The 24572-nt window shown below is 41.6% G+C and overlaps 1 protein-coding gene and 2 long non-coding RNA genes across 4 annotated transcripts in view; 1 reads left to right on the top strand and 2 right to left on the bottom strand.

The window, feature by feature from the left end:
- LOC125752944 (outer dynein arm-docking complex subunit 2-like) overlaps window positions 1-13791 on the bottom strand; it is a 44283-nt gene extending 30492 nt beyond the window's left edge. Inside the window, exons 1-4 of the mRNA XM_049096660.1 lie at window positions 13711-13791; window positions 9449-9709; window positions 3228-3385; window positions 191-383 (exon numbers count right to left, since the gene is read on the bottom strand). Of these exons, the coding sequence (XP_048952617.1) occupies window positions 191-383; window positions 3228-3385; window positions 9449-9672 (575 nt within the window). The 5' untranslated portion in view covers window positions 9673-9709; window positions 13711-13791. The remainder of the gene's footprint in view (window positions 1-190; window positions 384-3227; window positions 3386-9448; window positions 9710-13710) is intronic.
- Window positions 13792-13913: 122 nt separating this feature from the next.
- LOC112670279 (uncharacterized) overlaps window positions 13914-24572 on the top strand; it is a 96370-nt gene continuing 85711 nt past the window's right edge. Inside the window, exons 1-3 of one of the 2 annotated variants that reach the window (XR_003142847.3) lie at window positions 13914-14046; window positions 14160-14289; window positions 14416-17259. This is a non-coding gene — a long non-coding RNA (uncharacterized LOC112670279). Of the gene's footprint in view, window positions 14047-14159; window positions 14290-14415; window positions 17260-24572 lie in introns of those variants that run through there. The other variant, XR_004813730.2, reaches the window with a different exon arrangement.
- LOC112670278 (uncharacterized) lies at window positions 17207-22466 on the bottom strand. Its single transcript, XR_003142846.3, has 2 exons — window positions 22322-22466; window positions 17207-17659 (listed from the first exon to the last, which is right to left on the bottom strand). It is a non-coding gene; the product is annotated as an uncharacterized LOC112670278 (long non-coding RNA).

Below are 24572 nucleotides of genomic sequence, written 5' to 3'. Positions count from 1 at the left end.
AAACCCCATAGAAAGCTCTAGCAAAGCTAACAGTAAATCTTTACATTTTAGAATTAGAAATATCCATGCAATACCCTAAAATCTACTGTTAAATCAATAACAACTCCTATAATTTGTGTATGTTTAAAAAAATTCTGAAAGCATTTTTTGTAACTAACTTTTAGAGGTTTCTTTTTTCTAAAAGACTCACAATGAAATATGTTTTAGAGAATGATTCAGTAGGTGCAGATCCAGTTGCTTAAGCAGCATGCCAACCTTCATCTTTATCTCACTCTCAGGATCTTCATCTTTGGTAATTTTATCAAGAATATTTACTGTGGATGTGTCTTCTTTCACCATGTTATAATCCAAACCCAGGATTTTTGTTACAGGATCTCTGTTAGCTGATCAAACAAGTAAATAAATAAAAATGATTCTCTTGTCTTCTGTTGTAAGAAAAATAATGACTAACAAGTCCTCTGAAGCCCACCCAAATGTGCTTCCTTCATTAAGCTTTCTCTCATGGACCCAATTTGAATTAATCTCAACTTCTCAGATTCTACTGCATTTAGGAACTTTCTTGTACTCCTTGAGATTCTCTACCTTGTACTGCAGTATCATCTATCTATATCATATCTCTAATAAGACAAAGAACAAGATATTCTTTTTTTTTCTTTTTTTTTAATTGACTGTAGGGCATTGTCCAGCATGGTCATTCAATTAGTGTATCCAGAATTGATTTGAAGATAGAGAAATACTGGTCTCCTTAGAAGAATCATCACTAGAACTGTGTGTGTGTACGTGTGTGTGTGTGTGTGTGTATGTAACCACTGAGGCTTAGTGTTCACAAATGCTTTCTTTCCAAAACAGCATGGTTTTCTCAGTCTAAAGATCTACCACCAGTCTTTTCCACCTGTTCAAAGTGCTTATATTTTCTTTTTTTTTAATTTTTTTTTATTTATTTATGATAGGCACGCAGTGAAAGAGAGAGAGAGAGAGAGAGAGGCAGAGACACAGGCAGAGGGAGAAGCAGGCTCCATGCACCGGGAGCCCGACGTGGGATTCGATCCTGTGTCTCCAGGATCGCGCCCTGGGCCAAAGGCAGGCGCCAAACCGCTGCGCCACCCAGGGATCCCTCAAAATGCTTATATTTTCTTTTTTTTTTTTTTTAAGAAATATTCTTTTTTTTTAATATTTATTTATTTATTTATTTATTTATTTATTTATTTATTTATTTATGATAGACACACAGTGAGAGAGAGAGAGGCAGAGACATAGGCAGAGGGAGAAGCAGGCTCCACGCACCGGGAGCCCGACGTGGGATTCGATCCCGGGTCTCCAGGATCGCGCCCTGGGCCAAAGGCAGGCGCTAAACCGTTGCGCCACCCAGGGATCCCAATGCTTATATTTTCAATGCCTTTTTATGTTCAAGTTGGAAAAACAAATCTGGCCAGTACTCACACACATACCAAAGTTACAGTGAAAAACTCCAATACTAATTCATGATCAAGGCTGACATAGGTGTGAAAGTAGACTCTAGAGATGGTTAAAACAGAATTTGGTGAAAGCCAAAGAACCATGTAGTTGCAAGTGAGGAAGAAGAGGGCAAAGCCATATTTGGAAAGGAGGAATTTAAATAAGATGAAATATATATGTATTTGAACAAGGAGGCCCATGGGACTAGTTCAGAAAGCTCCACCTGATTGAAATGAGAGAAGCACAGTGATGGCATTAACTCTGCAGTGGGAGATGGACTCTGGCACCAGGAAATAGCAGAAAAGGCTTAGGGCTTCTTAGAAAAAAACACACAAGGGGAGGGGCAGGGAAAAGAGATCTAGGAATCATCTACTTTTTGAGCATCTCAATCATCCTTACAGCAGTCATCTCATTAAGACTCATGGAAAAAGGTATTATATGAATTCTGGGGAAAGACACAAACCTGCCCCCCAAATTGCCCTGCACCATGGAATCTGGACCCAAAACTAAGAGTTGTACCTAGAGCTCTTACAGAAAGGACAAAATGCAGCAAAGGATACACATTTAGCCAAACTAGATATATAGCAGCCCGTCTATGTATTAAGTTCATGCACTAAGTTGAAATTAATGCTATTACCAACCTCCTTGAATTCAACTTTACTCTTAAGATTTCATTCCTCCTCAGCAGGGTAGCTATGAGGTATAGATAGATAGATAGCCTAATAATGAAGAGTAGGCAAGAGATAAGAAAAGGCTGCTGTCCTAAGGTTCACATCTTTTTTTAAAAAAATATTTTATTTATTTACTCATTCATTAGAGTCATAGGGAGAGAGGCAGAGACACAGGCAGAGGCAGAGGGAGAAGGAGGCTGCAGGCAAGGAGCCCGATGTGGGACTCTGATCCCGGGTCTCCAAGATCACACCCTGGGCTGAAGGCAGACGCTTAACCGCTGAGCCACCCAGGCATCTCATAAGATTTACATCCTAAAGAATATTTTTTTTAAAGGTTCATCTTCCCACGTCATAGCAGTAGACACAGCAAAGAATGATTAGAGGCAAGACCAGGCACCTCATGCTTGAGTCCTTCTAGTCACATGATTCCAAACAGGCAAAACATGTATATGACACCATTATGTACTGTTAGGTATTTCTACTCATAAGAAAAATTCAGAAAACAATTGCTCCAGGCAATTGGTCACATTCTTTTACGCATGTTAGATGCTTAGACAATAATGAAAATCTACATCCTTAATGAAGAGGAAAACGTTTCCCATTGAGTGAATGTAACTACCTCCACAAAGCTATGCAACCTACAAAGGAACATTACTGAGACCAATGGAAAGTGAGATTACTCTGGGCTATCTTTGCTGCATACATTTTAGAGGAAACCGAGCATCATCCGTCACAGCAGGCCTGAGGGTAGAGGGTGGAGTTTGGTGCAGGCCCCACTAATCTGTCTTCTCTCCTGTGTAGACCTTAGAGGATACAGGCCTCTGGTCTTTCCAGAAGTGAGGAAGCCTCTCTTTAAACCACATGCTAAAATTAGAAATCTAGAAGCTTGCTAGTGGTAAAGTATTAGGCCTTTCAGTTTAAAGTAGAAACTTGATATGAGCATGACATTCAGCCAAGAAAAATGAATGACATTTTTACAAAGTCGAACATAGGACTTTTTGCCTTTTAGGTCACGGAACTTTTTTCAAGAGACTGCAACTCCCCCTCCCCCATGATTATGTTTCTAAAAGTTCAAGTCATAGACTGGAGCATAAATATCACCTTCGATACAAGCCTGTGCTTCCTTCAGCTTTCTGTCTTTGGCAATAAGCAGCAAACGTGACAGCTGCCCCAAGCTCCTGATCTTAATGTGTGGCACAGAGAGAAACAGCAAAGGCTGCCCATCTTTATCAACTTCTTCTGACTTGACTGTTGTTTCACTAGGAAATAAAAATAAATAAATAAATAAATAAATAAATAAAATCTTAAGGTTACCTGGATGCTAGTGAAGTTAAACATAAGACATTTTGACAAATCATCCCTCTGGCTCATGATAAAACACAAAATATAAGTACTTCTTGTTAAAAGCTCATGTCTTTTCCTCATTTGTCCACACTCAGATCCCTAAGTTCCCAGGCTTATTAGCAACCATAGTTAGCAACATGATATACCCAGGAAGAACATTTTAAGCCATGTCTTGAATACTTACATGAACTCAATCACAGTTTTTGGTTTTGTTTTTCTAACAATGTGTTGGACAACTTTAAAAAAATCACTGGTTCTACAGGACCATTCATGTTTTGGGGATTTCTAAAGTTATTTTATTTATAAAGTTTACACCACAGTAATTAGTGGTTAGAAATCTTCTTGGCTACTCTGTGTTTATGAACAAAAAGCTATAAAAAAGAGAAAGAGAGAGAGACAAACTAGGTTCCCTCTGTGGATTGTTTTCCCACTCCAAACCCCCTAATTTGGTTTACTTTAGGATAATAAGCAGTTTTTCTAAATGGACTTTTCCTGATCAGAAATTTCTGGGTCTCCTAGATTTGTCTTTCTGCCCATTTTAATTATTTTTTTAGGTCAGCATTTAAGAAATATTAAGATGTTTTTACGGCAGTGATATTTCTATAGATTTCTACCACGTACAACATTAACTAAGCTACCTAGGTTTTTATTAGATATGGATATCCCTGGAAAAACTGCTCTCCTCTTAAGACCTGATCTAACATATTTTAAATTGTAAGGCAGATAAACAGATGTGGTGTATTGCCAGTTCATCAGAAAAAGTAAACCTGACAGACTCAGACTCAGATGTACTACCAGCACGATTTCACTAGAAAAGGAAGAAGATAGAGATCATGGAGGCAGACTAGTGGCTTGCCACGGATGTCCACATCCTAACACCCGAGGCCCACAAATGCCTTATCTTACATGGCAAGAGAGACCATGCAGATGGATTAAGTTAAGGATCTTGAGATGGGAAGACTATTCTGAAATGTGCAGGAGGGTCAAGTCAGAAAAGCCAACGTGACATGGAAACAGGGTTCAGAGTAACACAGAGCCAGAAGCTATGGAATGTAGGTGGCCTCCAGAAGCTGGAGAAGACAAGAATGGATCTTCCTTCAGCCCCCAGAAGGAACACAGCCCTGCCAACGCCTTGATTTTAACCCTACACACTTATTTTAGTCTTTTCACCTCCAGAACCCTAAGAAATTAAATCTGCATTATTTTAAGTCACTAAGTATGTGAAAATTTGTTACAGCAGCAATAGGAGGCTAACACAGGGACTTTTACCAGGCTTTCCCACTGTTCTTCCAGCAGTAACTTTCATAGTAACTCACATAGGAAGTAACTTACATAGTAATTGTACACAGAAGGTACTCAATAAATAGAAGAGGAATAAATGAATAGAAGATTTCTAGGCTGACCAGTGATGTGTGTTGTATACAAAATGTGTGTTTTCTCTAAAATAAAGCTTTTGGAATAATGTCTTCAGGTTTGAGATTTCTTAAAGGTCTGTGCCAGGTTGGTCACATGTGCTAAGTGGATGATGACAAGACTAAGTTATAAGCTGACTGAATGCCAACAATATCAAGCCACTGAACTTGAGAAGGTGAAACTCCTGGTAAGATATGGAAGAAGTCAAGGGCACAGGACACATATTTCATTGCTCCCACCAGTTGAAGCCTGTAACTCAGCAAAGCAGTAGGAACTAAATGCCAGCTCCAGGGAGGATGTGGAAGAGCAGGTTTGTTTCGGGGTTTGCAGTTTCTAATACTGGAAGAAAGAGATTTTGGAAAGAAAAAATACTATGCCCATCTTGTGAGGTCAAGATAAATGTGCTGCAAATGAAATCCACTGACCTGATCAAAAGACTTTCAAACTGTAATTGTGGAGGGCAGCTGAAAATACTATAGCTTTATGCTATAAGGTGAGAGAGCAGAAAAATGTCACATTTATTTCATCCCCAGTGTCTAGTTTAGTGTCCAGAACATAGTAATTACTCAATAAATGAGCCTAAAAAATAACAAGAGATATAAAGCTACAGTTGCAAAACTAGTTAGTAATTCTCAGGAACAAAAAACAAAGAGCTCAAGTAACAAACGTTATGGCCATCGATTTTAATAGCATAACTTGGACATTTCACCAAAATATGGGGCACCCATGTGGCTCTGTTGGTTAAGTGTCTGACTCTTGGTTTCTGATCAGGTCGTGATCTCAGGGTCATGAGATCAAGCCCTGGTTGAGCTCCACAGTCAGTGAGGCGTCTGCTTGTCCCTCTCCCTTTGTTCCACCCCCCCATCTGCTTGCTCTCTCTCTCTCTCTCTCTCTCAAATAAATAAAATCTTTTAGAAAAGAAGTTTTACCAAAACATAATAATTATCATCTCATAAAACAATACAATTTTAAGATCAGAGATCATGTAACTGATCCTTCATGACATTGATAAGAGAACTAAAACAAGAAGGTAAAAGGATCAAACAATGCCCATTACCAAGGAGTACTGGGAAGTCAACAATAAAAAAGATGCCTGTAGAGATTTACAAAAGAAAAAAGAAAACTAGGAATCAGAAAGGTATGAATTGTGAGGGCGGTGGGCAGGACAGGGGGAAGAGGGTCACTGCTCGGGGCTCAACTCCTCATCTACACAGCACTCCTACCAGGAGAGAATTTTGTCCCAACTCAGACATATCATTGAGACAGCAGAGAGACATTAGAAGCTAAAATATCACAGTATTAAAGCTGACATGAGTCAAAATCGTAATTTTACCAAAAAAGAAAAGAACTGATAATAACATTGTCACTAAGTGATTCTGAACACTTATCCAGTCTTTATATTTCCTGAGCTACATTCTAATGAGTCAAAGCAACTGAGCTCTGTATACCACCACCATATGGTGTTAATCATTGAAGGGTGTCATTTGTCCTTAGCTTACAGTGGACTTGGGTTTCATTCTGGAGTGTTTTAGAAAGATTAGTTATCTCATTCTGTCTGATAAGAACAAAAGCAATTGAAAATGGTAATACAAGGAGACCTATGATTTCCATTAGAATGAAAGTGGAGTTATTTTCCCCAAAACAATGAACACGGAAAGACGATGACCAGTGTTATTATAGAATGAAGGGTTGTACATTGGAAATGATTCTAAAAGAAAAGAGTAAGTCATCTAACATGTGGACAGTGCCATGCCTATCTACTCAACAATGATCTGCACAAAAGAAGATGGGTGACGACATGTAAAACCTTTTTTCAGTGCATGATGAGCAGATCAGTTTCAATGTCACATGTCTGTTAGCCTAATTCAGAAGAAGGCTGATCAATTTTTTAAGGACTGCCGCAAAGAGTACATTTGGAGATGTGCAACATCAAATGAGAAATGAGCCTCAAGTGCGAATATAAAAGAGATCAACAAAAGAGGGTAGCTTACTTACTTCAACAGACTTTCCATGTAAATAAAACTGACTTGTTTTGGAACAAAAGGCTGAGAGAACATACAGTCCCAAGAGGAAGAAGAAATATCCTAAAACATCCAATAATATTGTGGTTTGGTAGAAATGCATCCAGAGGCTCCAAACTCAAAGCCTTTAGGATGACTTAGGTATCCATATTTATGTGGACTTACAGAGCTGAATCCTATCTGAAAGGACAGCAGTTGACCCTCCACCCTTTAAATAAATGAATAAAAGGTGTCCTAAGGGCCAGCAGCCTAAGCAAGAACAGTGCATGTGTACAAAAGGGCAAAGAATGAGGTAGCCGGGACTCTTTTAATGGTACGTTCTTCCAGCCATTGAGGGCATCTCTGGTCTATATCACTTTTGTTATGTTGGTGGACACAGCATACCAAGTGGCTATGGGTTGCTGACAGTTCTTTGGTTTGGGGGGGTGGGGGTAGAGCAAGGGGAGTGGTCAAGACTTGGATGTGTAAACATTTAGAATTTTCCATAACTACCAAAATCTCAGCTGTATCCTTTGCCTTCTTCAGGACTATCAGTACCCACCTGGTTTTCATCCAGCCACAATGGCATGGTTTCCTTCAACTACAACAAATGCTACTTTCAGACCCTCTTTTCCCTTCCGACATCAAAGATATCACCAATAAAAGTCAGAAATAAGAATAATGGATAGAAAAACTGGCCCAAGGAAAAGGTGTCCAGTAAATTTGACAGAAGGAAGACAATCAAGAGGTAGTTGGTTCAAAACATATATGTGCCAAAATGTTGAGACTTCCTGCTTAAGAGGGACCTCTATGCATAAAGACTGTATGAAAAAAAAAAAAAGACTGTATGCAGAGGTATAAGAAAGGAAATAGAGCAAAAAGCAATTGGATAAGGATAAAGAAAGAGAAACAGTGATATGATTGAGGTATGTGTAACAGCCCACCTAAGTAGGTTGCAGATGTGGTCATGTTTGTCCTTGGAACACAAAATAAATAGAGGTAAGATACAATGACGCTCTTGATACTCTTATGACATCTGCTTTAAATCCATCTCTGTACTAAGTAGTTCATATGTTTTTGAACTATATGGTTTTGCAGATGAGTTCATCTTTCAAAGGTTAGAAAAAACAACATGTGACACTACACTGAACTTAAGTGGGAGCAATGAATAATGACAAGCACTTTGGGAGGAAGTGACCATAGGCAGAGTTAGAAATAAAATACAATTTTAGAAAAAGGCTTCAGGAAATTCAGAGAGAAGGTAGAGCATGACAACAGAACCAAACACTCCTGAAATACAGTTCAAAAAAGGTTTTTCAGTACTAAAAATGAAATTCAGAGTTTATTCTCACAAATAATCCCAAAGGGAAAAAGTGGAAAAGGCATCTATAAGAAGATTTGACTGATTAATGACCTGTCTTTGATAATGTCACACTTTAAAAGTTCATATGCAAAATTAAGGAGGAACACGGTGGCAGAAAAGAGGATCCCGATGCCTGAAAGTGGAAAATAAACTGAAGCTGACCAAACCAACAAAAAAGATTTACATATGCAAATGTCAATTACTCCTATATAATTATGATTACATTTATATAAATACATATATATTTTTTATCTAAGCTCTCTAGAGCTAAGTTGACAGCTCCCTGTTTGAGGTAGAGGTAGGTTTTTCTTAAATCTCAGATTTGGAAGGTTCTCATTTGAGGACAATGCTAATTGCTAATTAGCCTCTCCCATATATTGAGGGAAATTTACCACTCCCCAGGAATTAATAGATTTTAATACCAGAAGGGATTTTGCCTATAGCAGAGGTCACAAAACCAATGCCTACTGACACCTGTAGGGTTGTATAGATGAGTGGAAAGCCCAAACATAAAGCAACAACAATTGTTGGAGTGTGGTGAACTCAAGAATGCATCCCCTATCAAAAGAAATTCAAATCAAAATTTAAAAATTAGGAGTGCCAGGGCACCGGGGTGGCTCAGTGGTTGAGCATCTGCCTTCAGCTCTGGTCATGATCCCAGGGTCCTGGGATTGAGTCTCACAACAGGCTCTCTGTAGGGAGCCTGCTTCTCCCTCTGCCTGTATCTCTGCCTCTCTCTCTGTGTCTCTCATGAATAAATAAAATCTAGATAGATAGATAGATAGATAGATAGATAGATAGATAGAAAGAAAGAAATAATTAGGGGCACCTGGGTGGCTCAGTCGGTTAAGGGTCTGCCTTTGGCTCAAGTCATGATCTCAGGGTCCTGGGATAGAGCTCAGTGTCTGGCTGGCTCCCTACCCAGCCAGGAGTCTGCTTCTCCCTCTGCCCCTGCCCATGTTCATCTTCTCTCTCTCTCTCTCATACATACATACATACATACATACATACATACATACATAATTTTGTTGTGCTAAACAGAATGTTCCCAGATTTCAGCAGAGTGCCTCCTGATTGCAATTCCTGGGTCAGAATATTTCTGAGATTCACAGATGTTAAATTACTTGCCCAAAACCTACAACTCATTTATCAAAATATGTACAATAAAGACATTAAACTCTAGAAGCTCTTTACCAGCTTACCTGACAATATATCCTGATTCAAATGCTGAGGGGTCCAAGTTTGTTTTCCATTCAAGTGGTTCTACAAAAACATATTTTGCTTCTTGAGGATGTTTGTAGATAAAACTCTCCACAAACATCACAATTTCTTTCAATATCACTTCATTCAGTGGAGTAATTTCCAGGGTTCTGGTCCCATATCCAGCAGCAGTCCACTGTGCAGACCTTGTCAGAGCCACCCCCATGCTCAGTCAATGCTCAGATCTGAGCTCACCACACACCCTGCATCAGAGTGGAAAGAGTTAGAAACACAGGATGGCAATCACCTTTTTCCTGGAACCATTCTCACTTTCAAGCCTTTAAGCCATCCAACACATATTCTGCTTCTTAATCTTAGTGGTCAATTTTTTTTAATCATCAAATTGCTCCTTAATGCAACAGAAATATTCATTTTTACTGGGCTAGCTCTAAGTAAAACTGACAGGCACTTGGATTTTCTAGTATCTATTTGCCCTAAGCAAATAACTTTCTCATTTCCCTGGGCCCCAGAAAGAAAAGCTCAAATAACTGGGCAGAAAACAGAAACAGAAAACTCCCAACAGTGGAAGGAAGAGCTGGGGGAAGATGGCATCAAGGCCTTTGGTCCAACAGGTTTGCTGGAGCCAAAGGCTCTTCTGGGCTGGGCAGTGCATAATTTAGAACCATGCTGTCAAACTGAACTCTGTTATTCTGACTTTCTTTAAAAAGAGAACATTATCTGCAACATTGAGTAAAAGCCGAGTTAGCAAGCAAGTTCTCACTGTGAACATTTAAGGCTTTTTTTTCCCTGATAGTCTATACTTGTTTGATTTTTCACTAATAGGATCATGAAAGGCTTCCTTCCAGAATATTAGAATGGTGATAAAGTTAAATATAGAATAGAATTAGCTTTCCCCCATTATTACTAAAGCTCCGAAGTACCAGGACCCTTCGGAAATGACTTGGGGATTTTGGGTTTTGTACTGCACTAAATCTAGTGATAGGATATCTAGATCAGTGGCTCTCAATGAGGCAATACTCATAACTCAGAAGTATTATTAAGGATATTTCATTATCAAAATGATAGGAAGGGGACATCATTGGGATTTAGTAATGAGGACCAAGAATGTCAGACATCAGGGCACCCGGGTGGCTCAGTGGTTGAGTCTGCCTTTGGCTCAGGGTGTGATCCTGGGGTCCCAGGAGCGGGTCCTGGGATTGAGTCCCGCATCAGGCTCCCCACAGGGAGCCTGCTTCTCTCTCTGCCTATGTCTCTGCCTCTCTCTGTCTCTCATAAATAAATAAATAAACTCTTAAAAAATAATGTCTGATGTCCTGCAATGTGCACAACAGTCCCCAGACAGAATTATGCTACACTCTTTAGGCATCTGGTGGGCGAAAAACTTCAGATAAGTAATACGTGCGCTAAGAATCTAACTCCACTTTATAATCACAAAGTAATTTTTCCACAGTTTTGACATACACTGAATTTTCCAGGATTGCAACTATCATGTAAGTCGAAGGAAGGTTGTATATATTCTGTCTTATATGGAAGTCTACCAAGAGCTCAGTATTTTGGAAAATCACACCATTGATGGCCATGCTGGTCACACAATTTAAGTTTCAATGATGTGTTTACATCAGCCTGCATTTGGAGCTACTGCATTCACAGTATATAATTCTATGTAAGGCTGGAGCACCTGACTACTTCACTACATATTCTAGTGTAGTGGTACCTGAGCATTTACATACTATTATTGTATTGCAATTATTTACCTTTTAATTTTCCTTTACTTTACAGTTAGGGGACATCATTGGGATTTAGTGATGAGGACCAAGAATGTCAGACATCAGGGCACCTGGGTGGCTCAGTGGTTGAGTGTCTGCCTTTGGGCTCAGGATATGATCCTGGGGTCCCAGGAAGTAGCCAATATCATTTTGATAATGAAATATGGTTAATAATACTTCTGAGTTATGAGTACTGCCTCACTGAGAGCCACTGATCTAGATATCCTATCTACATTTAAAGATATCCTATCCTACATTTAAACTATGCACACATGTAGAATTACTACCTAGGATTTTGATTTTGGAGTAGCAAAGAAGGCATTACAAAATATTTGTTATAAAAAATGATAGTTCTCAGGGCTGAGAATGGCTGATATATGTGTACATAAATAGGTATATATATTTTTATATCTGTGTATATACTTATATATACAAATACATACAATTATAAAATATATACAATTAGGGTACAGATTTTTTTGTGTGCGTTTATTTTAGTATTCTAGTAGTTTGTTTCTATTGCTTGATTCCAAACATGTAAGCCTGTACTGATGCTTACATCAGTAACACTGTTGAGTTTGCCAGTATTAAGAGAGTAAGTGCAAGCTAAGAATAAGTGCAAACAGCTTTATCACATATAGAAAGTCTTATGTGCACAATTTATTTTTAATCTTAAGCATACCACTTGTTTCAGTGGTCTTATAAAACTACAACATGTGTATCATTTCCTTCTTGTACTTTTTAAAAGGAAAATGTGGACATACATAGATTATATAAGACTGTAGCAGCAGTCAACACCCCATACAGCAACTTCCTGAAAGACACTTTAAAAAGAGCTAAGAAATGCAAAAAGGTCTTCATCATGATAAATTTCTATACAAAAATAACACGTTTGTATCTCTTCAAATTGTTTTTCTAAATCTGGAAAGGCAGGAGCTGCAACAATGAACAGGCTTGATTTGAGGTCTAAGAAAATTTCAGGAGGGTCTGGGACAACTCAGAAGGCAAAAAATATTATTAGGGGGGAAAAGTGGATCAAAATCTTGAACAAGATAGGTAGAAAAAGCCTTTAAAAATGAGAGTGAGAGCAGAGAGAGAAAGAAGGAGGGACAGTCTGGGTGGCTCAGCTGTTGAGCGTCTGCCTTTGGCTCAGGGCATGATCCTGGGTCTGGAATCGAATCCTGCATCCAGCTCCCTGTGAGGAGCCTGCCTCTCTCTGTGTCTCTCATGAATAACATCTTTTTTTAAAAAAAAGAGAGACAGACGGACAGAGAAAGAGAAAGAAGTACTCTGTAGGCGTAAGTGAATAAATTACAAAAAGAAAACAGTGTAATCTAAAGCTTTTCATGTTAAGTCTAGGACATTTCTAATAGCCTCATTTAGCAGGAGAACCGTATTTATTCCACTAGTCCCAGGGGTGTTAAAAAAAAAGAAAAAAAGGTCTGTGTAACTCAGGTAAAAATACAAAACTAAATTTTTTTTTTTTTTAATCAAAACAGGCTGTTCCCCAGTTTCTACCCACTGCCAATCCAGGAGTCCTTTTGGCCTAAGAACCACAGTTACAACGAATACACATGAATATGTAGTAAGTATCTTTGAATTAAGGTGGGACTGTTAAAAAGTTTAATGATTAAATGGAGAAAAGTTTCTGTGCACGTGTTCTCATAAATGGAAAATCATTTATATTCATTTTGTCTATTATTCTACTCATTTTCTGTCCGAATCAAATCACTGTAACACAGCTTGTTTTTCTTTTTTAAGGATTAGCTGCAAGCTTCCCGTAGCATTAAAAAAAATGAAACCCGTCCGTGAATAATTTCTGTAACGCTCGAGCAGAAACAGAGCTAAGGGAAGGTGAGCATCCACGCTGAGATCTAGAAATGTGGCTGGTAACACGGATTGGGAGTCACAGCGCATACACGTGCCATTCTGGGAATGATGAAGCTACAGAAAAATCAGAATTTCAGAACTGGCATGTGCAGGGCCCTGAATCCACGTACACTTCAAGCCTGCGTGAAAACACCGAGCAGACGGCGACAGGCGTTCGTTGGAGCCGGAGCTCAGTCTGTAGGGGTGAGGGGGCACGGGGCGCCGGCAGGAAGGCGCAGGGAGGAGGACGGTAGGTGGAAGGAGGGCGAGCTGCAGGGGCGGAGGGTAGGAGGACGGGGAGGCGCCGGGAGTCGCCTGAGCCGCGGACAGAACGGGTCGCGGAGAGGGGCTCGGCTCGGGAGCCGAGGAGCAGGAGGCGCCCGGGCAGGGGGTCGGCGGGGAGGGGAGGGGAGGGAGAGGGCCGGGACAGGGCGGGCCGCGGCCCGAGGAGACGAGGGGAGCGGGCGAGAGAGGCCCCCATTGCTCGAACCCCGCCGCGTTAGGCTGCAAGGACCCCCTGCGCGGGGCGGGCGGGAGCGGCGGGGCCCGGCGCGGAGGGGCGGCGGCGAGTCCCCGGCGGCCGCCCTGCGCCCGACGGCCGCACTCACCTGCAGCGCCCCGCTCCGCGTCCGCACTGCGCCCAGCGCCCCGCGCCCCGCGCCGCCAGCCGCGCGCCCGCCAGTTGCTAGGGCGCGCGGTAAACACCCAACGCCCCGCCGCGCGGAGCGTCGCCGCCCCGCGGAGGGGAGGCCCGAGCCCGCCCCCGCCCCCGCCCCCGCCCGCGGCCGCGGTGCGAGCGCGCCCGGGGCCCGCCCAGACCTGCGCGCCCGCCCCGGTGACTCCCCGCCGCGCGGGGTTCCGCTGACGCCGGCCACCGCCGCTCCCCGCTCGTCCCCTCCTTTCGGGCTCCTTCCGCGAGGACGCGGCCTGCCTCTCTCCACCAGGTGGGAAACGCTGACCTTAAATAAGGCCACCCGCGGTGGGGGTTTGGGGTAGCAGTTTAATAGGACAGCGAATAGAAAATGTTCGTGGAACAGCGTTTTCTGTGTCTCCGTAGGTTCCTGGGCAGGTGTTCTGCTGTGTGCCCTGTGCTGTTCTATGTACCTTCAATCTTCGCCGAGTTCTCAGAATGGCACAGGGCCTCCCACGGGGTAGCCGAGGCCTAAGTGTGCTTGTCCAAAAAGCAGGTTTGGTGGCATACATCAGTACTCACTGGAAAAGCAGAAACTGCTCTTTATTAGTCTAATTCAGAGAATTGGAATGAAATGAGAACACTTCCTCATGTTTTTAAATGCCTTTTTATTTTTTACCAGCGTGGCCTTAACCACACCAGTAGATACTTCTATCAACAAGAGTCCCAGCAGTGAGAAACCAGCAGGGGCTGAAAAGAAAATATTTGGGGAAAAAATAATAAAAGAGAGCAAGAACAGCATACTCTCTTTGTGGGTAGAGTGTTTAGGGCCGTGTACTAGATAATTTAGGGTGGTGGAGTGTTTAGGAACTAGAACTGGATTCTTTCCCTAAAGCCAAAGACTCAGATATGGATGATGTTAGGGTATTAGATGTCAGGATATTATATTGTCCCAGTTTAAAAGTGGAGCCTTTCTTCTTCAGATGCAGAGAGAAATGAAATAGATTAGGCTTTTCTGGGGATTCTTTCTTTCTTTTCCTTTCCTTTTTTTTTTTTTTTTAAGAGTATAAAAGTTGTTGGAAATGGAACCATTTTGCCTAAAGTAGCCTCTGCCTCCAGAGAAGCCTAGACTTGCAGTGAATCAGAAAGGATTATTATATGCTAATAAATATTAGCATATATCATCTCATCTCATCTGAAGGGAGCCCTTTCCCAAAATGAACAGATTGCTCTTGGAGACAACCACAGCATCATACCTCTAGAGTGATGCAGGTCACACATTGGTGAGGATCAGAATCCACCCTTCAGAGAGGGGTGCTAGAATACTCATGGAGCAGGAAAATTTCTTTGGGTGCTTTATGTCACTTGCACATTTTCATCAGCTGTATAATGTAAGAGAGCATTACTGAGCCCAGCATAGAAACTAGCCAGAGATCTACAAATTCAGGAGGTTTTGCAAAAGCCAGTGCCCTCCAGGATCTAAGTATCTGTGTTCTCATTTGCCAAATTCATGCCAAATGTCACAATCTACCATTGCTTAATCTGATGGCAAAATTTGAATTTATTAGCCTCGAGATTGTCCAAGAAAAAAAAAAAAGCATGTGATGATATGTAAATCTGTAGAATTCTCAGCTGGCTTCTTCTAATTCTTCCTTGCCATATTGGTACTAACTTGGCTGACCTTCCAACTCTCAGTTTAAATGAATACTTCTCAGAGAGTGCTGACCACCCAAACTAAAGAAGCCTCCCAGGAGGATTTGTCTTGACCAGCTGTCATTAACTGCTACCTCCACAGTAAACTCCATGAAATAGAGACCTTCAAGTCTGTATCCCTAAGATCTAGAAGAGTGACACGTAGAAAGTGAAATTGGTGAATCACCTAATCAAAGATGCCTTTCTACCTGACAAAATCTTTTTGAGCCAGGCACCAGAAGCGTGAAGCTTGTGTTTTCTCGAATATAGTTGATAGAACCAGATGTATGATTCTAAGCGGCTGTGTTTGGGAAAAGAACCTTCAACAGTGCGAGCACACGCAGAAGTTTGCTGTAGCAGAGGGCCTTCCCAAGCGCTGTCTTCATAAAGTATGCACATGTGACTCAGTTCTGTCCAATGGAGCTTCACAGAAAGTCTGCCAAAGGACTTCTGGAAAAGATTTGAGAGTTTTTTTGGCCCTTTCTGACAACTTTATGTCAGCTAAATATGCTTCTGTGAAACCAAGCCCCTGGCTCAGACCAACTCAGCTTCTCTGTAGAAGCATAGATTCTGTGTGTAGTCCACTAGGGCTGTCATAACAAGATACCACACACTACGTGGCTTCTCTCCTTGGCTTGTAGATGGCCATCTTCATGTCCACATGACATCTCCCTGTAGACGTGTCTCTGTGCAAATTTTATTTTTTTCTAAGGATACCAGCCATGTTGGGTTAGGCTCCACTCTAATTAACTCACTGTAATTTAATGAACTCTGTAAAGAGTCTGTCTTCCATAAGGAGATACTGGGACTTGAACCTATGAATTTTAGGGAGGACACAATTCAACACATAATATTATGTAAACAAAAAAGTCTGCAGGTCTCAGGGACCCATTCTCTTGTGTTAGAGCAGAGTCAACTGGCATGAAACCACCAAGAGAAGCATTCATAGGCTACAACCATGAGAAGGTGATAGGCAAGGTCTGTTTGAATGTCCGATACCTCCCTCAGTCAGGAAAGGACCAGACAGACGCAACTTCATGAGGCTTGCAGGAAAGTGCAGTCTCTTAGATTGTACTGTGATAAGATTAAGTCTCGTTAAGGGGAAAGATTGCCTCTCAATGGAATGTTTCAGGAGATTTCAACAGAAATTCTGATGATAGAAAATTGTGTGAAGTTCTAAGGACCAAGTTTGCCAGCTCCTACCTTCTATTATAGATAAAGACTAGTAATCAAAAAGTTCTACTTGCCTTCCTGTGTGCAAAGATATATCTCAGTGGTACATTTCTGAGCAAGGCCCATGGTCCATAAATGAAATGGCTCCTTCTCCTTAGATTCTAACCTTCTAGACCTTCATTTATTCCACTAATGCATTCTTTTGGCTACCAACACATGCCAGGCACTCTGTTAGCAGAACTAGGTGATCTAAGTTTGGGTGCTGGGGAAAAAAAGGACCCCATTAAAGTATATTCCAAATCTCTGGACTAAAAGGAAGGCCACTAGAGCACAGTAAGCAAAGAAGTAGAGTTGGAGGGAGAATAGGATGAATAGGGGGGCAGGGTTACATAAAGTAGGAATTTAAGCCATGATCAAGAATCAGATTCTATTCCAGGAGTAAATGAAAGTTATTGAAGGATTTTAAGCAAGGTGTGATATGGCCAGATTTGTGTTGTTAGCCATTCTGGGTATGTTGTGGAAGTAGGCTATTGAAGTACAAGAGTTGAAGCTAGGAGACTATTAATAAGCCACGTTGGGTCAAGTTCCCCAGGAAACAAACTCCAAGATGGAGAAGCACATGTGAGCAATTCATTGAGGAATATCCACAGGGAATTGAAGGCAATGGGATTGGACAAGGCCAGCTGAATTGCAGAATTGCAGTGGACAGCTCTGGAGCTGGGGTGGCCCTGCAGAGTTCTTACATAGTGAGACTAGGGGGCTGGACCTCTGTATTCCTACATCAGCTCATCATTACTGGCCAGTCACTGGATACAGGCTGTCCCCAGGAGGAGGGCATGGCTTTGAGCCCTTAAGTTGAGAGCTATCTGCTACAAACACTCCCCAGCGGGTGAGGACAAGCATTCTTCAGTCTTGGAGGAGTGGGATGGGGATGGTGGTCTGGACAGTCCACAGCAGCCACTACAGTCCACCCCTTGCATGGCCGAGATTTCACTAGCATCATGCAGTACATCTGGGAGCAGCTTCTCCAGGATTCTGGTGGGCTTCTTTTCCTAGGGAAACTAAACAAGAGAAAGATAAGAGATAAAACCACAGCCCCTGGCTGTGCAGGTGGTCTTATGGTCACAACTGATACTCATCATCTCCCTTCCCCTCTGCCTATTCCAAACTCCCCTCATCCTTCAGTGGCTGGTCTAGATGGCTGGTGGGGTGATCCCTGGCCCTCTTTGCTGAGGGATCTGAACCATTGGCATCAGTCCTTGTCATGTGATAGCTATTTTATTTGTGCCTTTATCATCAAAACTAGGCAAGGAAGTACCAAGCAGTCCACAGGTGGACCACTCAAGTTCCAGACACATTCTTCCCTTGCCCCACAACTCTACCCCTTCCTCATGATCACAATCAATTTCTCTTTTGCACAGAGAAATATGTGACTTTGGGCTTACTTGCACAAAGAGAGAGCAGGAGAGCCCAAAGTCACAAAGTTACCAAAAGTTAAAATTTAAAATGTATTTATTTATTTTAGAGAGAGAGAGAGAGAGAGAGCATGAGCTGGGGGGGGGGGAGGCGAGTAGAAAGAGAGAATCTCAAGCAGACTCCCCAGTGAGCATGGAGCCCGACATGGGGCTCGATCCCATGACCCCTAAGATCATGAGCTGAGCCGAAGTCAAGAGTTAGGACCTTAACTGACGGAGCCACCCAGGTGCCCCCAAAAGTTAAAGTTTAAGGTCCCTTGTTGGAACACTTCCACCCTAGGAACAAGGACTTCTGAATGTACAGAGCCCAGACTTGCAGTGACAGGAAGCACACATTCCCCCATGTGATGGATAAGCATGGCTACTTCTACTTCTACCTCTTAGTTCTAGAATCTATGTATTTGACCTTTATGGGTCACAGCCCCATATAAGGGCTGTTGATTTAGTGTATACACTGGAGTGTGGAGGATAGCACCCCATCTTTATAGACCATTGTCTCCAAGCTGACACTACAGCTATGCCTCCAAAAGGCCACCTAATTGCTCTGTTAGGATAGTAGTCCAAAGCCACTTTGGAGATTTTACTAATGCCATGTCTCCAGTCTGCTAACAGCAGGGACTGACACTAAACTTTTATTTTTTTTTTGACACTAAACTTTAATATAGCACATTCCTGGGGAGACTAACCAGGCCCTGGTGGCAAGTCAGTCACATTGGATTCCTTTCATTTTGGGAAAAGATTCCTCCTTACTAGGACTGATACATATTCCGAATAGGGATTTGCCTTCCCTGTCCACTCTGCCTCTGCCAGAACCACCATCAGAATGTCTCAGTCATCAACATGGTATTCCATACAACATTGCCTCAGAACAGGAGACTCATTTTAGAGCAACAGAGATGCAACAGTAGGCTTACCACTATGAGAGCCATTGATCTCATGACCTGCATGACCCAGAGGCAGCCATCCTGTTAAGATAGCAGAGTGATCTGTTGACATCCCAGCTAAGGAGCCAGTATGGCACAGCACCTCGTAGGGTTGGGTCTCCATTCTCCAAGACATGGTTTATGCACCGAGTTAACAGTTGACATGTAGTACTATTTTCTCTAGTAGCTGGAATTCGTGGCTGTGCAAACCAAGGAGTGAACTTTCTCTCCATAACGATCAGTGACCTACGGAATTTGGCGTGTAGAAGCCCTACTTTTCATGGAAGGAATTGCTTCCATCAGAGAATACAGTAAGGATTCCACTGGACTTGAGGCTGTGACTACCAACTGGCTGCTCTGGGGTCCTCATGCCAGTGACCCAACAGAACAAAAACAAAAAGCAAGGACTTATGATACTAGTTGGGTTGTTGATTGACCATGATTACTATGGGGGCTAGGATGCTACCACCAGACAGGGGGATGTTCATAAACCAGAGGCCAAAGGACTCAGCTCTTAGTACTTGGGCAGCTCTTAGTACTTCCATGCCTTGCAGTAATTATGAATTGGAAATCACAGCAACCATGGTCAGATAAGACAACTAAGAGCTCAGAAATAGACGCCTGGGGGATCCCTGGGTGGCGCAGTGGTTTAGCGCCTGCCTTTGGCCCAGGGCGCGATCCTGGAGATCCGGGATTGAGTCCCACGTCGGGCTCCCGGTGCATGGAGCCTGCTTCTACCTCTGCCTGTGTCTCTGCCTCTCCCTCTCTCTGTCTCTCTCTGTGATTATCATAAATAAATAAAAAAACTTAAAAAAAAAAAAGAAATAGACGCCTGGGTCATCTCACCAGGCAAGCATCTCAGACCAGCCACACAGCCATGGGCATTTGAAATGCATGGTCAGCCTCTTGTTTATACCTTGTCTTTACTAATTCCTATCTATAGTCTCACTCTAGCCCTTTAGGTGAGAAATAACAGGGGAGAGAGAAGAGAGAAAAAGGCCATGAAACCTTCAAAGTCATCTTCCTCTCACAAGCTAGCTTTGCATCCTTTGCATGAAGTCTAAACTGGCTCTTTCTCTAGTGAGAGTTTTTCTCGGCCCTTCAAAAACCTTACATTGTTGATATTCTTCCCCTGGGGTTTTGCTCCATCCAGAACAAGAGTTTTCATTCTGGCTATAGCAGCAGGAACCTAGCATCTCACACATCTGTCTGCTGAGGTCTCCTAGCTGCTGTTCCACCTCTAACAGAGTACTTCCTCCACAGTTTTCATATTATTTGCCCAATAAACTCTGGATTTGCAGGTCAGTTCCATCACAATAGAAACTTTCCTTCACTCTGCCACCAATGCCACTATACCCATCCTGTCTCTCATCCCCAGGCTTGTCCACTGCACCCTCTCCACTCCCAACTGCACAAGGCAAAGGACACGTAGTTAGGACTCTAAGTGGTCTTCGTAGAGTCCTTTTCTTCCTCTCTGACTTGACGTTGGGGGCAGGTGAGTAGAAAAGAGATGGCTAGTATGGTTCTCTCCAAAAAGCTTCTTCCTGGAATTCCCACTCATTTCCCTTTTCTAACTTCAGTGTGAGTGAGTCAGGTAATTGATTTTCCAGTTATACTCTTTCCCATTGTACATCTTGTCCTAGTTCCGCACTCTGGAATAAATTGTCTATTGTATCTTGAAGCCCAATGTCTTGGATTAGTAAAAAAGTTTTACCATATTATTTCTTAGGTATATGTACAAATTGTGGATGGTTACACAGCAAATCAATAATATACATCACCTTAAAAAGTGGGGAAGAATTATTCAATTTTTATTTACATACCTCTTTATCTTTTGATGTATTGTAATGACCCTGTGTTCCCGTAGTAAGAAAAAAATAGTATAAGAAACAAACATAGGCTACATAAGTAAATTTAAATTATATATACATATGAACTAATGTTAGCCATTGTTTGCCATTTGTCAACAAATTATAGTAAATGATTTCATGTGTATCAAAATGACTTTAATTCCAAAGTAAAATTATAGGCTTGCCTTAAACATTTTAAGGCAACTTCATGAAGAAAAGACATTTTCATTGATCTTTATCTTGTATTTACTACATGTGGCTGCAGTCAGCTGACCTTTTGACTAGAAAGTTTGAGTGCAAAAATAATTAAATGACTGGAATCTCAAATTGAAATTGGGGGAATAAAGACAAAGCATGAAGCTTTTCAGTACTATCAAAAAGAAAAAGAATAAACCTAGAGAGGCATAGTCTCTTCTCAAGTTGGATCAACACCTCTAGAAATGATAAAAGTAGCCTATGGAGTTAGTCAAGCCTACATGCCACATCACTGGCCTGCCAGTCAAACCTGTGCATTATGCAAATTTCCAAAGTGTGCTGAGATCCAATGGGGACAGAGGAAGGGAGGGAAGATGAAACAGGTTAAACATGGCAACAAAATGTGGATAATGGAAAGCAGAAGAGTTGGAATGGCTCAGGAAAGAGGAGAAAGTGAAACCCAGTAGTTTAAAGGGGTCAAAGCCAAGAAAAATAAAACATTTGCCAGTAGCCCTGGAAAGACTCAGGGCTAGGTGGCATCTCTCAAGTTGCAGAGCGGACTGAAAACAGGAAGGCAGCTTGAGAGCCTTGTTGGGGGTAGCTGGACCCCAGTATCCTTTTCCCCAACTGGAAGATCCATAAGTCAGGGCACCAGGGACAATTGAACACTAAGAGCCTATGGGTATGCTGAATGCCAAGACTGTCCTGAGCCCTTTCTGGTCACCCTCCTCACAATGGCAGCCCAGTCAGGCAAAGGACTTGAGACCGGCCAGCCCCAAAACAAAGATCTATAGGTGCTGACATTTAGGTGTCCTTTCGAGCAAATCCCAGGTATTGTTGTAGGGAAAGTGAAGACGTCTTGAAGGTGGCAGGGGGGGGGGGGCAGGAGTGATGGGAACAGAATTATACCCTGTTTCAGAGTCAAGAGTCACTAATAATGTACAAAAAAGAAATATCAAGAGATAGCAGTTTAAGCATGTTATTTAGAAATCTGGCAAAAGTGTTGAGCAAATACCAAAGATGAATAAGAGTGAATTTTAAGCAAAACACAACCAGGAGCTAATCAGCTTCTCCAAGAAGAACCAGGGCCAACAACTTTGTAGGAAGCTTATTCTCCATCATCCCAGGCCTGGCTGATGATCACACAGCTTAAAGAGATCCAGTGCTGACGGGCATACTATCAGAGGAGGTAAGGCTTCTGTGACAGCTAACTGTTGCCACAATAATGCTGCATAACAGATCACCCCAAAACTCAGTGGTATACACATATTTTTGCTCACACTCATGGGTCTGTAGGCCAATTGCAGTTTCAATACAGTTTGGCTGGTCTAGGCTTAGCCTGAGTGGCTCTGCCTCAAGCTGTGTGTTTCTGGGCTCGATGTCAGGCTGTGAATCTGCCCCATATGTCTAGTTCTGGAACCCAGGCTTGAGAACATCAGCTGCCTATTACACATTCTTGTCACAGTGAATCACTTCCATGGACATTCCAAGTCTCTGATTGCGTCATATCAAACTGATAGCCTATTGACCAAAACAAGTCAAATGGCCAAACACAAAGTCAAGGGGCCAGGAGCTGTTATTTGCCCGATATGAAACCATAGCAAGGGATGGATATATGATACCATGACAACAGAGCAAAGACATCATTGGAACTAATAATCCAATCTGTCAAAACACCATTCTTCACTTATCAGTCATCATTTACTAAATGTGTTCTAATTTTGGTCTTCATTCTCATTACATTATCATGGTGGTTCAGTCACCATATCCTGTTCTCATTCCTCTAGCAAGAATATCTAGGATGCATAGCCAGAATTAACGGTTAACTGTTCTGATTTGCCACTTTATTTTTGTGCAGTTATTCTAAACCTTTCCAGTGTCTTTATTAATTATTTTATTCCCAATCTTTCCATTTTAATCTAAGCTCTCTCTTTAAGTGAGAATGCAGAATACTGTAAAAGATGTTTAATTCCATTTTATGTCATGTAGCCCTTGGTCCCTTTTCTGGATTTTTAAAAAGCAGAAACTCAGAGCAAAGTACACTGGAATGTAGGGAAGGTTATTTGATATAGAAAACGTGTAGTCTAGCCAAGAAGTGATTACTCCAGAAATCCTCATGGAGAGTAAAGGATTTAATGTGCGACTTGATATTTTGGAAAAACAAACTGAGGATTAATAATATCCGGGTGATGTCTCCCAAAAACACCAAAGGAAACAGTGAAGACGTCTTAAAAGAATGGCTTCCAGATGCCTAGTAAATCATGTGTCCCTAACAAATGAGAACATGGCTAAGGGAGGATATTACTTATTTTGAGAAGATATGCATTCTTTGGGTAACCAGTAGTATTTTGCACTTCAACTTCATAATATTATTGAAGAGATAAAAGCCAAGAGCATTATCCTTTTCAAATAGTGAAATGATGGATAAATTATTTACACTGAAAATCCATTTTACCATTCAGTGTGATTTGTTTGTAAAAATAAATCAGGGTTTTATGGTGCAGCGATTTGTCTGTTTCACTGACTGGAATAGATCTCAAAGTCTTGTGAAATGAGAGAGCATGATTGAAAAGAAAGAGGGTTAGAAAACCAAAAAGATGCTTTGCACATAGGAACGTTTTCAGATACATAAATTAGAAAGACTCCGGAGTCTGGAAACTGATTTCTTACAAACCATCTACACTCACATACTCTTTGGAAAGAGTTCATGTGTTCCCAGTTCAGAAACCACTGAGTTCGTAGATCTCCCCATATTCCTATGCCCTTTGGGCTCTTAAATCATTTCCTCTGATACACTCCAGTATGGATTTGCATCAGTCAAAATGTGCCGGAACCTATTAGCTTTCAGAGTCAGGGTCATGAACATTTAGTAACGTCACAAGCTTTGGTTTTTCATATTGAAATCCTCTTTTGACTTTCTCTGTGTTTAATTTTCTCATCCACATAATATTACCTGGCAAATGTTTTGTGTTTGAGCGATTCTTCTCTGCGTCTTGTTGCTGAATTGAAAACAACAGAAACAGCAACAGCAGCAGGAAAAAGAAACCAGTGATGTCTAGGGATCACAAATAGATTGTAATCAGATATTATAAAAACAGAATTTAGGATGTGTGCCTTCTCTCTGAGGGGATATTGCACTTAATCAATTAAATTTCCTAGAGAGGATATTAAGCACAAATGGACCATTTCACAATTTCCATGGATATTAAGTGCTTGAAGTACACACACACAAACACACACACACACACACACACACAAAGGGAAGTCTAAATGAACCAAATTAATCTTCTATTTCCTTCCTAACTGGCAAATCAGTTGAAAGTAAGAGGCAGAAGCAGAGATTAATAAACCATATGCAATATATTGCCAGTTGTCATTTGAAGGAACTAGTTTTTCTTCTGTCGTATTGATTACCTAAGTGTTATAATAACATCACAGGAGCACTTTGGGATTAGGAAAGCCATGATGACTTTCCCCCTCCTTTGCAAAAGTGTCTACTTCCTTAGCTTCTGTAAACTTACTCTTAGTTAA

The sequence above is a fragment of the Canis lupus genome, chromosome 2 (assembly GCF_003254725.2).
Source record: "Canis lupus dingo isolate Sandy chromosome 2, ASM325472v2, whole genome shotgun sequence".
NCBI classification, from domain to species: domain Eukaryota; kingdom Metazoa; phylum Chordata; class Mammalia; order Carnivora; family Canidae; genus Canis; species Canis lupus.
This window is presented reverse-complemented; position numbering and strand designations above follow the sequence as displayed.